The sequence below is a fragment of the Triticum dicoccoides genome, chromosome 4A (assembly GCF_002162155.2).
Source record: "Triticum dicoccoides isolate Atlit2015 ecotype Zavitan chromosome 4A, WEW_v2.0, whole genome shotgun sequence".
Classification (NCBI taxonomy): domain Eukaryota; kingdom Viridiplantae; phylum Streptophyta; class Magnoliopsida; order Poales; family Poaceae; genus Triticum; species Triticum dicoccoides.
The window spans coordinates 103,994,813-104,009,935 of record NC_041386.1 but is presented as its reverse complement, the minus strand read 5'-3'; the positions used below and the strand labels follow the sequence as shown (position 1 = coordinate 104,009,935).

The 15,123-nt window shown below is 45.3% G+C and overlaps 1 protein-coding gene across 1 annotated transcript; it reads right to left on the bottom strand.

The window, feature by feature from the left end:
* Positions 1 to 555: 555 nt before the first annotated feature.
* On the bottom strand, positions 556 to 2,024 carry LOC119285250 (AT-hook motif nuclear-localized protein 19-like). The gene has a single exon (XM_037564489.1). The coding sequence runs from the start codon at positions 1,614 to 1,616 to the stop codon at positions 846 to 848; it is 771 nt and encodes a 256-aa protein (XP_037420386.1). The 5' UTR covers positions 1,617 to 2,024; the 3' UTR covers positions 556 to 845.
* Positions 2,025 to 15,123: the final 13,099 nt, after the last annotated feature.

Genomic DNA, 15,123 nt, shown 5'->3' with positions numbered 1-15,123 from the left:
CAAAAGAACTAACATCTACTATTAAAGTTCACCAAAGTAGGAGTAGAAAGCATCTCAAACATAATAAAAATTGACATTAAGGTCCCAGGCACCAAACAACTACTGTTGCCGTCAGAACGAGCCGCACTCGCCGTTGTCGCCGCTCCCACCCATATCGAAGCTGGCCTGCCCTTGTTGACGACAGTAAGGAAGTCTTCATGAACGTGCCCCTAAGAACCAGCGCCCTAGAGCCGCAGTAGCCGTTGTTGAACCCTTGAATCAATCTGAAGAACCCGATATCAAATCTCGCCACGGTGTTCAATAACAAATTTTCATAAAACTATGGCTCTAGACCTTCTAAAATACTTTTAGTGAAATTAAGTAAACCGAGACACTGGATTGAGGAATCAAAGAGAGAGAGAGAGAGTAACCAGAAGCCTGCATATCCCAAACCAAGCATACAACCATACAAGCATGCATGGCCGTACATACCTCAAGAAGCTTGGATCTTATGAAACTGGACTGTACATGCTATCTATAGTAGTTAAATGCATTATAAGAATCGATCATTGGAAATTAGGAGGCGAACACCAATTGATCATTGGAAATTATAAGAAGCTAATTGACGAGCAACCATTGTTCGTTGGGTTGTTGATACCTGTAGGAATTTCACATTCCCAAGCTTCAAAGACGGAAGAGGAATGAAAACAAAAAAGGGAAAAAAAATATCATACAAGTACCCATGCATGACATAGCACATTAATTAACAAGATAATGGAAGCTAGGCAAACAACTAGGGAGGAAGCAGAAAGCTAAACTAGCTAGGTAGAGGAACCGCGCGCGCGATTCACCTCGCCGGTGCAGCGCTAGAATGACGTCGGCGGAGGCCGCGCCACGGCCGCCTGCCCCCACTGCCCGAACACGTCGCTAGGCGGCGTCTGCGGCACCGCGTACATCGGCGGGGGCACGGCGGCGCCCCCGCTGCCCTGCTGCTCCAGCTGCGTGGCGGCGCCCTCCGACCCGGACAGCACGGCGCCCTCCTCGGCGTCTTGATCCAGCGGCAGCCTCTCGTACGTGGCGTTGCCGAACGTGGCCGCGATCACCATGACGGGGCCGGACGCGAGAAGCTCCCCCATCACGCTGCCCCCGACCACCTGCCCCTGCCCGCCGGCGAGGTAGACGGCGAGCCCCGTCGCCCCGGGCGGCGCCGGCGCCGGGAGGAAGGCGCCGGACAGGGAGAGTATCTCGAAGCGCCCCCTTAGGGCGACGGCGGCCGCCCCGGTCCCCGCGGGCTGGCGCAGCGTGACGTTGGTGACGGCGCCGCTCCCGCTGAGGACGGAGACGCCGCGCTGCCTGCGGCGGGAGAAGGCCGCGATGGCCTCCACGATGTCGGCCCCGCTGGCGATCTCCAGCACGTGGGAGCGCATCGCGTTGGGGCTCTCCCGCGTCACCACCACGGGCGGCTTGGGCTTGTTCTTGGACCCCGGGGGCCTGCCGCGCGGCCGGCGGCCCGACCCCGAGGAGCCCCCGCCGGCCGAGGGCGGCGGCGACGCGTCGTCCTCGTCGTTGTTGCTGCCGGCAGGGACGTGGGCGTAGGCGTGGTTGCCCTGGAGCGGGTGGCCGTCCATGCTCCCCATCTCCTCGGCTTGGGCTTCGGCCGCCGCGCCGGCCGGCCACCAGTCTGCCAGCCCTACAATTTTCGCGGTCGTCGCCGAGGAACGAAGATGGCACACACAGCCTTAGGCTCCTGCAAGAGCTTCTCCAATGCAAGCGGCGGCGGCGGCGGCGGCGGCGGCAGTGAGTTTCTGGTTGCTAGCGAGTGGTTGTATGGTATGGGACGGAACTATGGGCGTTGGCGTTGCTCTCACCGGCTAGGAGGAGGAGTATTTATTTACGGCTCCTTCTAGAAATTCGCTTCGCTTCTCCGCTCTCGTCGGCGCGGGCGCGGGGTAGCAGTCGTAGTCGCACTCGCACAATCGAAACCACTCTGCTACGATCAAACGGGACGCTCATCGCTTGGCTCCCGACTGGGTACCGAGGCAGTATATATGCAAGGTACGGCCCTGTGGCAAATGTAACGGCACTGGTAGTACGTCGCGGTTAGTTAGTGTGACCCGGCCAGTGGGCAGTGGCGACATGCGTACGCACGTTAAGCAGTGTTTAGGAGAGGGAGGCATGGCCTTCTGATCGGGTCAGGTGGGCTTTGAAAAAATGTCGTGCAAATGGACGAAAACGGAACAGCTGCGCGCCGAGAGGCCTTCGGAAACACGGAGCTGTTTAAGCACGTGCCTCTTTTGAATGCCATGACGAAGACGACGGAGTCCATAATGACCCTTCCCTCTTTGCCTGCCCTGCCAACCCATGGTTGATTCCCGCTTTTTGGTGTGCAGGATGTGTTCAAGTTCAACACATACGACTTTACATGCATGTGCTCAATTTGAAAATCACACCTCTCTTGTGAAAATAGCAAACGCCATATATTAGAATCGACTAGTCCTTATAAGACTGGTAATTCAAGTCTGAGCCCGGGCTCATCTACACCTGATGAACAGCAAATTCATAAAAATACTAACAAAATTCAAAAAAATCAGAATTTTTTAGGCATCGACGATGATCGAGTGTGCAAGGAGCGTGTAAATTTTCATGATGTTTCGGCATTCGAGGATCTATAGGCAAAAAAGACAAATTGGGCCCAAACAATGTACTTTTTTAAAGTTTCTTTCCCAGCCATTTTTTTGTCTTTTTTATCACGATCACGCTGAATGTCCAAACATGATAAATTTTTGCATGCACATCACACGTTTAAGCATCTTGGATGCCAACAAATTTCAGTTTTTTTGGATTTTATTGCTATTTTAGACAATTACTGTCCACACCCATGTGCATATGCATATGGGCACTGAATCGCTTCCTTATAAGACCATCATTACAAAAACTAAAAATTACATACCAATCCTTGCAGAAATCAACGCTGTCTTCCTCCTGCACTCGCAGGCGGCACGCAACCACCTTCGCATCTGGACCTTCGAAATACAATTGAATGTCCGAATGTCGCCAGCCGGAGAAGGAGCCACATGATTAATACAAGAAACGACACCGTCCACTCCACCAGAAGACATCCTCGAAGGCCACCTACATAATATGGCTCAACCAGATCCACCACTCTTGAAGAACAACAACCAGACGAGTCCCCTCCCCTCCTCTACGACACCGATGAGACTGCCGTCTGCAAGATGCACCAGGAGTCGGGAACCTTGTCCAAGATGCCACCGTCACCACCACAACGATGGTGTTGGGGAAAGAAATTCTAATCCTAAGAAATCCAACTATAGTGCCACAATGCAAATCTGAGGTCCCCACTCTCTCCCGCTAACATAGCAGAATGCAGAGGAGTAGGGGATCCATGACCTCGTTGGCGGGAGCGGTGGCGTTGTGGGGCATAGGGTTTCAAGAGTGGGAGACGGCTTGACAACACCTCAGGTTAGGCTACCGAAGTCGGGCTACAAATCACATGTGACAATATTTTGAACCCAAAATATATAGGAGCTCAATTTATTTCGCGTTGTGTACATATACCAAATTGCACACTTTCTTTCTAATTTTTAAATTTGACTATAACTTTTGAATATAATGAGGTGCAAAATGGACTGGGATCCATCTGTCTGACCTTGAAATGTTTAACTCGGTAAGGGGTTGTGTCAGGGTGACCCGCTTCCCCCTTTGCTCTTTGTCATTGCCATCGACCACTTGCAGCAACTGCTTGCCAAAGCAAGGGATCAAGGATTGTTGCATTGCTTGCGAGGCCATGCCACCACCTTACGCACCTCTCTCTATGTTGATGACGCGACCATTTTTGTCGCCCCCATCAAAGAGGACATTGAACAGCTGGCGGCTATTTTGAAGAGTTTTGGAGAGGTGACGGGTCTCGTGGATAACCCCCTAAAAGCATTGTGGCCCCAATTCGTTGTGTAAACATTGATCTCGATGATACCCTCCATAGTTTTTCAGCTACACGTGTGGGCTTCCCCGCACGTTATCTGGGCCTCCCCCTATCCACTCACAATCTGAAGACCGCTGACTATCAATTCTTGGTGGAGAAAGTGGCGGCCAAGCTCTCGCCTTGGCAAGGGAACAACATCAACACTGTGGGCCGCTCCTGCCTTGTCAAGTCGGTCTTAACATCACTCATGATCTACTTCATCTCAAATTTGCGCGAATGCTCCATCGCCCAGGTGGAACGTCACAACGCATGGGTGTTGGAAATATGCCATAGAGACAATAATAAAGTAGTTATTATCATATTTCCTTGTTCTTGATAAGTGTTTATTCTCCATGTTATAATTGTAATAACCAGAAACTCAAATACATGTGTGGATACATAAATAAACACCGTGTCCCTAGTGAGCCTCTACTTGACTAGCTTGTTGATTAAAGATGGTTAAGGTTTCCTAACCATAGACATGAGTTGTCATTTAATAACGAGATCACATCATTAGAAGAATGATGTCATAAGATTAGCATTTGATCGTGTCACTTAGTTTATTTGCTACAACTTTCTAAATGTCAAGTGTCCGTTCCTTAGACCATGAGATCATGCCACTCCCTAATACTGGAAGGATGCTTTGTGGGTATCAAACGTCACTTCGTAACTGGGTGATCATGAAGGTGTTGGAAATATGCGCTAGAGGCAATAATTAAGTGGTTATTATTATATTTCCTTAATCATGATAAAGGTTTATTATTCATGCTATAATTGTATTGATCAGAAACTTAAATACATGTGTGGATACATAAACAAATACCAAGTCCCTAGTAATCCTCTACTAGACTAGATCGTTGATCAAAAGATGGTTAAGGTTTCCTGCCATAGACATGAGTTGTCGTTTGATAACGGGAACACATCATTAGGAGAACACATCATTAGGAGAATGATGTGATGGACAAGACCCATTTGTTAGCATAGCATATGATCGTTTAGTTTATTGCTACTGCTTTCTTAATGTCAAATACATGTTCCTTTGACCATGAGATCATGCAACTCCCGGACTCCGGAGGAATGCCTTGTGTGTATCAAACACCACTTCGTAACTGGGTGATCATAAAGGTGCTCTACAGGAATCTCTGAAGGTGTCTGTTGAGTTGGCATGGATCGAGATTGAGATTTGTCATTCCGTATGACGGAAATGTATCTCTGGGCCCTCTCGGTAATACAGGATCACAAGAAGCTTGCAAGCAAAGTGACTAAGGAGTTAGTTACAAGATGATGTATTACGTAACGAGTAAAGAGACTTGCCGGTAACGATATTAAACTAGGTATGGAGATACCGACGATCGAATCTCAGGCAAGTAACATACGGATGGACAAAGGGAACTACGTATGTTGTCATAAAGGTTTGACCGATAATGATCTTCGTAGAATATGTCGGAACCAATATGGGCATCTAGGGCCCGCTATTGGTTATTGACCGGAGAAGCGTCTCGGTCATGTCTACATCATTCTCGAACCCGTAGGGTCCACAAGTGTAACGCTCATTGATGATATAGTATTATATGAGTTATGTATGTTGGTGACCGAATGTTGTTCAGAGTCTCGGATGAGATCACATACATAACGAGGAGCTCCGTAATGGTCCGGAGGTAAATACTGATATATAGGATGATGGTTGGGCAAAGTGTAGGATCGAAAGTATGTCTAGGGGGGGGGGTGATTAGATTACTTGACCAAATAAAAATCTAGCCTTTTCCCAATTTTAAGTCTTGGCAGATTTTTAGCAACTTAGCACAAGTCAAGCAATCAACCTACACATGCAAGTATAAGAGTATAACAGCGGAATGTAAATCATTGCACATGAAGGTAAAGGGAGGAGTTTAGAGAGAACAAACATAATGTAGACATGGATATTTTTGGCATGGTTCCGATAGATGGTGCTATCGTACATCCACGTTGATGGAGACTTCAACCCACGAAGGGTAACGATTGTGTGAGTCCATGGAGGGCTCCACCCACGAAGGGTCCACGAAGAGGCAACCTTGTCTATCCCATCGCCCACAAAGGACTTGCCTCACTTGGGTAGATCTTCACGAAGTAGGCGATCTCCTTGCCCGTACAAACTCCTTGGTTCAACTCCACAATCTTGACAAAGACTCCCAAGTGACACATAACCAATCTAGGAGACATCACTCTCCAAAAGGTAATAGATGGTGTGTTGATGATGAACTCCTTGCTCTTGTGCTTCAAATGACAGTATCCCCAACACTCAACTCTCTCTCACAGATTTGGATTTGGTGGAAATATGATTTGAGTGGAAAGCAACTTAGGGAAGGCTAGAGATCAAGATTCTTGCGGTTGGATTGGAATATCTTGGTCTCAACACTTGAGTAGGCGGTTCTCTATCAGAAAATGAATGGTAGAAGTGTAGGCATGTTTTGATGGATCTCTCCACGAATGGAGGTTGGGTGGAGGGGTATATATAGCCTCCACACAAAATCTAACCGTTACACACAATTTACCAAACTTGGTGGGACTGAATCATGAAACTCGGTCAGACCGATTTAGTTCAAAATATGAATGTTAGGATTTTTGGTGGGACCGATTTCATTAGGCTTAGGGAATAACATTATCTCGGTGAGACCGATCACATAAACTTGGTGGGACCGATTTCTACAATAGGCAAATAGAGAGTTGGTCAGGCAAACTCGATAGGACAGATCGCTCATTTCGGTGAGACCGAAACGTTATGAAATGGAAACAGAGAGTTTTGCATTGCAAACTCGGTGGGACCGATTGCTCATCTCGGTAGAGTTTGCAATCCCATCTCGGTGAGACCGAGATCCCTGTCGGTTAGACCGAACTGATTAGGGTTTTTGGCATTAACTATTTCAAGTGAACTCGGTGGCGTCGGATAGATAAAATCGGTGGGCCGAGTTTGACTTTAGGTTTAGGACATATGTGGAAATGAGAAAGTGGTTGAGGGTTTCTGAGCATATCACTAAGCATTTTGAGCAAGCAAGCCATTAAGCAACACCTCACCCCCTTTTAATAGTATTGGCTTTTCCTATGGAGTAGTTCACCCTCGGGGCTGAGGGTATGTACCCATAGCTATCTGTTTGATCTTCCTCTATCTCATGTTCTTGATGTGGCACGATCTTGATGTACCGCGAGCTTTGCTACTATAGTTGGATCTTATGATGTTTCTCCCCCTCTACCTTCTTGTAATGGATTGAGTTTCTCCTTTGAAGTTATCTTATCGGATTGAGTCTTTAAGGATTTGAGAACACTTGATGTATGTCTTGCGTGGGATACCTGTGGTGACAATGGGGTATCTTATTGATTCACTTGATGTATGTTTTGGTGATCAACTTGCGGGTTCCGTGACCTTGGGAATCTATGCATAGGGGTTGGCACACGTTTTCGTCTTGACTCTCCGATATAATCTTTGGGGCACTCTTTGAAGTTCTTTGTGTTGGTTGAATAGATGAATCTGAGATTGTGTGATGCATATCGTATAATCATACCCGCGGATACTTGAGGTGACATTGGAGTATCTAGGTGACATTAGGGTTTTGGTTGATTTGTGTCTTAAGGTGTTATTTTACTACAAACTCTAGGACTGTTTGTGACACTTATAGGAATAGCCCAATGGATTGATCGAAAAGAATAACTTTGAGGTGGTTTCGTACCCTACAATAATCTCTTTGTTTGTTCTCCGCTATTAGTGACTTTGGAGTGACTCTTCGTTGCATGTTGAGGGATAGTTATATGATCTAATTATGTTATTATTGTTGAGAGAACTTGCACTAGTGAAAGTATGAACCCTAGGCCTTGTTTCAACGCATTGCAATACTATTTTCGCTCACTTTTATCATTAGTTACCTTGTTGTTTTAATATTTTCAGATTACAAAAACCTATATCTACCATCCATATTGCACTTGTATCACCATCTCTTCGCCGAACTTGTGCACCTATACAATTTACCATTGTATTGGGTGTGTTGGGGACACAAGCACTACAAAAAAATACACTTCCATGATGATACATGTTTGTCACAGTAGGTCGCATTTTCTGTCATGCATGTACATCCATGACGATTTTATGACAGAATCAAGATAGTCATACCTATGCTGTCGTAGAAGTGTTCCATGACATTACCAAAATTATCATCACGGAAGTGTCCACTTCCATGACGATAAATCCTGCATCACAGAAGTGCTTTCGTCAAGGGTGACCGACACGTGGCATCCACCGTAACAGAACACCGTTAAGCTATCGGGTTGGGTTTTGGATCCGATAACCCGTTACCAGCCCCGACCAATGGGGATTCTCCACATGTAAAATCATCATTGGCTGGTGGAAGCACGTGTCGGCTCATCGTTGGGACAGATGTCATCCACTCATTAGACAGAAGGCGCCTATGATACGTCGACACGTGGCACGGCCCAACAGAGACCCATTCCTGTGAAAAGGACGGCCCGTTTGACTTGGTCAAAAGGTGGCGGGCCGGCCCATGTAAAGCCTGTTAACGGCCTATCCGCATATAACCCATTTATAGCCCGCTAACCCAAGGCCCGTTACGCCCTATCCAAATTAGGCCCAGTAGCGTCATCTGGGCCACCCAATATGATTTCAGCCCGTTTTCACTTCTGGCCCATGTATGGCCCATGACATCTTTCGGCCCATATGAGGCCCTATGTAACTCTTGGCCTATTAACGGCCCGTGGTGAAACTGACCCGTAATGAACAGTGTATCACTTTACACCCATTAACGGCCTGTGGTGAAACTGGACCGTAATGAACAATGTATCACTTTATACCCATTAACGGCCTGTTATTCCGTTGGGCCGTTTCTAGCCCATGTTATCTTTCGGCCTTCTCAGAGCCCATTTATTCTTGGGCTCATTTCCAGCATTCGTTTACTCACGGCCCGTTACTATCATTTTCTGGTTGTGGGCCAAATTCAGCCCGTGGTTACAGTCGGCCCGTTTGCGGTCCGTTAATACGTTGGGCCGTTTTCATAGCATCATCAAATACGGCCTATTAACGATGGCCCATTATGGTCGGCCCATGAACATGCGATTCCAACTCTAACCCGTTTACGACCATAATGCGGCCTGTTATTGGCCCATGTTTGGCCAATCGATCATACTGCCCGTATAAGGCCCATTGATGATACAACCCGTAGAAGACCCATTGTTTCTATGGCCCGTAGAAGGCCCATTGTTTCTATGGCCCGTAGAAGGCCCACTGTTTCTACGACCCATAGAAGGCCCACTGTTTCTATGGCCCGTAGGAGGCCCAGTGTCACTACAGTAAATATTAGCCCATGGTTATTGTGGCCTAGTTTTAAAAAATAGGTTATTGCAGCCACTAGCAAACCACGGAAAAAGAACTGCAATGACTACAAGCAAACAAATAAACAAGACAACAAGGAAATAAATAAGAAAGCAACTTACGCTAGGCTATCATGGCTATCACACATATTACATCCACTGGGCATCAAAGTTCGCCACCAGTGCAAATAAACGCGCCGACAAAAGAATATACAAAACTGAGAGCACTTCAGAAGGCACTAGGCCTGGCCAGGTCAGGCCCCCCCAAACAGCTGAAGAAGCCGAGTAGACCTCAGTTGTGTCAAAGATAGATGCATCAACACTAGATTTAAGGCATGATGGTGCGCAGGGCAGTCCTCTGACATCTTCATTGCATCTTTGACTTCAAGTCGGATCTGAGCTGAAGCAAGCCTTTCCGCTTTAAGTTGAGACTGAAGAAGTCGAAACGATTGAGGCAGCGACTGCACAGAGGTTGTCTCACACCTGCTGGTGAGTAGCTTCAACTCACTGTCTTCATCAAGACAGGACCTTGGGGTCATATCACTGTCCTCAAGATGGTTTGGCTCACTATCTTCCCTAAAGTTCTGCCTGGCGTAAGAGATACGAGTCTGAAAGAGAAATAAGGAGACATGTAACATGTTTCACAATTATATAAGCAAAAAATGGATCTGTTCTGCATAAGGAACATGTTTTTACAACTACAATTTGAAACTGGTAGTTGTTGCAAACATCCAATCAGATGTAAACAGCAAAGCAAACAACAGTGGAGGAAATGATGCCTATCCAAATCTATACTAGAACAAAGTTTGAAGGCTTGAGAAGGATGAACTTACATTACATGTTAACACGGGCTGGACAAAGCCCTTCTCCATGTTGATGGAAGGATAATTCAATAAATTCCCCAAAGAAAATTCTTTATAAGCGTTGCCATTATTCTACATTTTGCAAAGAGTAAATATAGATCAAATAATATTGGAAGAAACAGAGGATAATGAAGCTCAGGTGCAGGCTGATGATACATAATCAAATAGCAATTAATTAAGGACAGCGTTACAAGGCAAAAGGGAGAGAGGTACTAACAAGAGCAATGCAGAGCCCATTATTGTTTTGAGATCGTATGATCCTTTGAGCAAGGAGATTAATCTGAAATTAGTTTTCACATAAGAGAGAAGGTAAGGCACAAGCAGAAATTTAGGAGTTCAAATTTTGAATTGATATCATAGACAGTACCTAACGCTGGGCTCCTAGCAGTTCTAATAGGGGTTTGGCCACTGGAGTAGGGGTAAAGTGTGGTACAGTTGGGCCTGTGTTTTCTATGGCTGCTGATCTATCGGATTTAACAGGTATCACTACCTTTTCCAAATACCTAGTTTGTACTCCTTGAGGATCTACACTCACTCTCTTCGTTTTGGACATCTATTATGAAAGAACAACATTTGACTGGAAAAACATAGTGTGACGACATATGGAATAGGTACAGAAAATGGATAGGTATGGCATATACTCATATATGATGCTTAAACTAAGCAGATGGTGTAACAAAGTAGAAGTAATGCAAGATGTCAGATGCAAAATATGTGCGACCAATACAACTTTGCAAAGTTAGAGCAAGCACCTTGATGGGTGAATAAGATAGGCCATCCTCCACCATGCCAAGTTTCTTAGCCAGTGGATTGTTCCGCAATATTCCTCTCGTGCGCCCATTCTCATATTCATTTGGATAATGTTCAATATCTGACATGCATGAAAACATAAAAACAAGTGAGATTTTCTTTGTAATGCAGAAGTGATTCTAATCCAATACTGCCTCCCTGTAAACCCCTTTGTGCTATCTCTGCAATTCTTTTAAAAGATGCCATGCATGCTGTAATTTGTTGTGTGCATTAATATAATGTGGCATACTACTCAAAATATGAGAGCTCCAGAAGTGATGACACTTCGCAGATGATAGCTTCAACATATAGTAAAGAAGAACAAGTCGACCTGACCTGACAAATTCAAAATATACTAAGGGAGAACAACTCGACCTGACCAGTCGACCGCAAGAGAAGAGTATCATCTTAAAGAGGAGCAGAAGAGCAAGAAGATTGAAGATATTACAAGTCTTTCAATACAATGTCGGTTGGCCACCCATGATGAACCAGAGCACACAAAGAAATACTATTATTTCCGGTCTCTCCATATGTGGCTCACATGCATTTCGAAACTAAAGTAGGAACATTTAGCTAACCAATTAAATATCTCTCAGTTTTACTAATATCAGCAATAATATCAGATATGAATTTGTACAACTAAGCTTGTTTAGCTCAATGGGTGGAGCAGTGCTATTATGACACGAACCACATAGGCTGATTGTGGTCATCATAAAATGGGGAAAACATAAGCATGATGAGTACAGTGTTGACCGTGGCAGTGGGATGGCAGATCTGAAGCTGCAAACCGCGCAAAGGGTAGTTAGCAACCGATGTTTGCTTTGAAATAACAACTAAGATTTGGTATGGACAAGAAAGTACGGTCAACAAGTGACAAAGAAATGCAATTATGCTGTCTCTCTATATGTCGCGACATGCATTTGGAAACTCAAGTGGGACATTTAGCTAACCAATTAATGTGTCGGTTAACTAATATCAGTATCATATCACAATCATATTTGAACAACTAAGCTTTTGAATTCTGAGTGTTGTGTTGTTTAGCTTGAAGGGTGGAGTAATGCTAGTACGAAAGAAAGCACCTACACAGATCATAGTAGAGTAGATAAAAGGGGAAAACCCTAAGCATCAAGAGAAAAATTAGGAAAGTGGAACTAGCTGGACCAGTGGGTGGCGCACATGCTTTTCGAAATGAATATAGGAACATTAGGTGACCAATTAAACGTTCTCTATTTTAGTGATATGAGCATCATATCAAATTCATATTTCAACACGTAAGCTTTGGGTTGAGGTCTTGAGGAGCAGTGCTAGCACGACACGAAGCACCTACGATGATGGTAGTGAATATAAAGGGGGGAAACCATAAGCTTTACGAGTATAGTGCCCGTGCCATGGCGGATCTGAAGGTGCAAACCGGACAAAGCTACTTTGCAACCAATGTTTGCTTTCAACTAGCCACTACGATTTGGTACGGACAAGAAAAGTACAGTAAAAAAATTACGATCTATTTTCCGGGTGAGATCAATAACTTAAGCACATATGGAAGAGTACCACCTCTCTTGCGATGCCGTGTAGGCCTATGCTGATACGTTGAGGGTGCTGCGGGTGCGATGGCTATCGGCGGTGGGGAAGAAGACTTTAGACGGCAGACGGCCGGGTCGGGGGATATATCCTGTTGCCGTGGACGAGGCGGTCGTAGGAGTAGCAACAACAAGGTGGACGACGGTGCCGATGAAGCGAGAGAAGGCGATGAAAGGATCCCGGTCCAGCGCCGTGGACGAGAGACGTCCATCTCTTGCAGTGGACGATAGGGTAGGGGTAGCGGCTCCGGCAAGGTGGAGGATGGGGTGGCGGACGGAGGAGGCTGGCCGCAGTGCGGAGGTTGTCGTGCCGCCGACGGTGTATGAATGGGGAAATGGAGGGGAGGGGGATCGCAAACTTTGGGACGCGCTTCTCTGAAATGGGGGAAAGTTACGAACTTATCCCCCATTTAAAATTTCGGACATCGCGTCGGTTGGGGATATGACGGTAATCTCGCATCTCCCAAATATTTGCGGGAACTATTTCGGGCGAGGAGAGGGTGTTTTGCCACCCACGGTTGGCGCCCACGGTGTATGAACGGGGCTGACAGGTAGGGCGGTTGTGTCATGTCTGATGGAAGTTACACATCTGCCCCTATTTAATATATTAGCCTACATCGATTTTGGATGAGGAGAGTTTGTTTTGCCGCCCGCCGTGTATGAATGGGGAAATGGAGGAAGAGACACATGTATTTCGGACGAGCTTGAATCAAATGTGTTTTGCCGCCCACGTTTGGCGCCCACCGTGTCTGAATGGGCTCAGAGGCCGTCGTGTCACGTCTGATTGAAGTTACTAGTCTACTCCTATCGATAGCAGTGTAAATCTGGTCAATAAGGATGTCAAGTGTTAGGGGTAGACATTAATTTCCATCTCGCAAACACTTGCTTCGGCCAACCCACAAATTATAATGGGTGTTTAGCCGCTTCGTTCAAAACTTGAGAGAATTAGCATTCACGTTTGCCCTGGGACCTGGCAAACTAAATTCAAATCCAATTTATATTCGATTACGAATATCCACAGATAATTATACGTTTTGTTATTTATTTCTTCAAAACTACAACAAAGATTTATTCCACCTTTATATATGACTATGATTTAGAAATGCCGTGATCTTTGAATTCAGTAGGTTGGATACACTCTGAGTCAAACAATTATTTCATCCAATACAATATGCTCACACGAAAAACAGTTCACCTTATGTCAATCATATAAGTATTGAGGATTACCTCGCCTAAAAAATTCGGATCATTACAACACATGGACAACATAGGGGGTCTTGCAACATAATCCATTCAGAGACATGACACAACATGCAAGTACAATAATCTAATGACAATTTCAACTGGTATCTAAAGAAGAACCGGGATTACCTTGGGCTTCAGATAGCAGAAACAGCAGGACCTCCTCCGTCTTCAAATGCAACATTCTTACTTCCTCCAATTCTTGGGTTGCTTGCATAATGCGTGCCGCTAATTCCGTAATTTCCAGCCTCAAGATAAAGATTACCTCATTCATGGCAGCCACACCATCTCTTTCTGCCTCTATTAGAGCCTCAAGCACTATAATATCTGTGCTCAGACTGCTCTCCGGCGGTGTTGCCTCTGAACTGCTACCATCTGGTAACATGGATGGCGCACTCCTTCCACAAATAGATTCTGGGATTGTACATTGTGTCCTAGTGTGAACGACATCCTGAAAGGTTTCCGCTGGACATCAATAAGAGATAGTTATCGTATGATCCAGGCAGTAAGCTTACATGGTAAACGACGGACGAATTATTGCCGAGCATGTCAAACTATATTTAAATGGTTCGAAGTAGCATCAGCCAAAAAGAAATTAAAGTGGTAAGATGAAACTAGGGATGTAAGTGGCAAATAAACGACATCCGCCAGTCCCATCTAGTTTGTTTTTGCTACCTCCCTAGTTCATTTTCCTCAAAAAACAAAAACTCGTTTGAACTATCATACCACCAGTGGACTTTAATCAGGATTAAACGGGACCCAGTTGACATCCCTAGTTGAAAGGGAGTGTACAACCGCTATATTTAAGTTGCCAAGGCATCTAAGTAGTTGAAATAATCTGAGAAAGCACTTAACAGTGTGGCCTCATATAAACTACGAAGATAGTCTTGTGATGAAGTTGAGAGGAAAAGTTAAGGACTCAAATGAAATAGGCATGCATTTCTTTACGATAGTACATCAGGCACTGCTGACATATTGGCCAACTCAGGTATAGCGTAACAACAAATAAGCATTCGAATCAAGCAATACAGCAAAGCAGACAACTGAACTATTTGTAATTCGGTAGGATTACACGTTGAGGGCACAAGCCAAGAAAGCAGCCCACTCGCATTACATTTCACATGTACTAAAACACACTGGCTTACCATATGTTGCTGTGAAGCCTAGCTGCTGTTGCAATGTTCTTTGAAGATATGTCAGCATCCCGTGGTTGCAAATCTAGTTGTTGTAGTTTATTCTGCACCATCTATTTAGGTAAAATTAATTTTAATCGCATGCACTGGTCCGAATTGATCATCAATGGTTCATCTAAACTAATGAAAGAAGGGTGTGTGCATACACGACA

Excerpts from the sequence above, each read along its gene's own strand:
- LOC119285250 (XM_037564489.1), bottom strand. The coding sequence starts at position 1,616 with ATGGGGAGCATGGACGGCCACCCGCTCCAGGGCAACCACGCCTACGCC.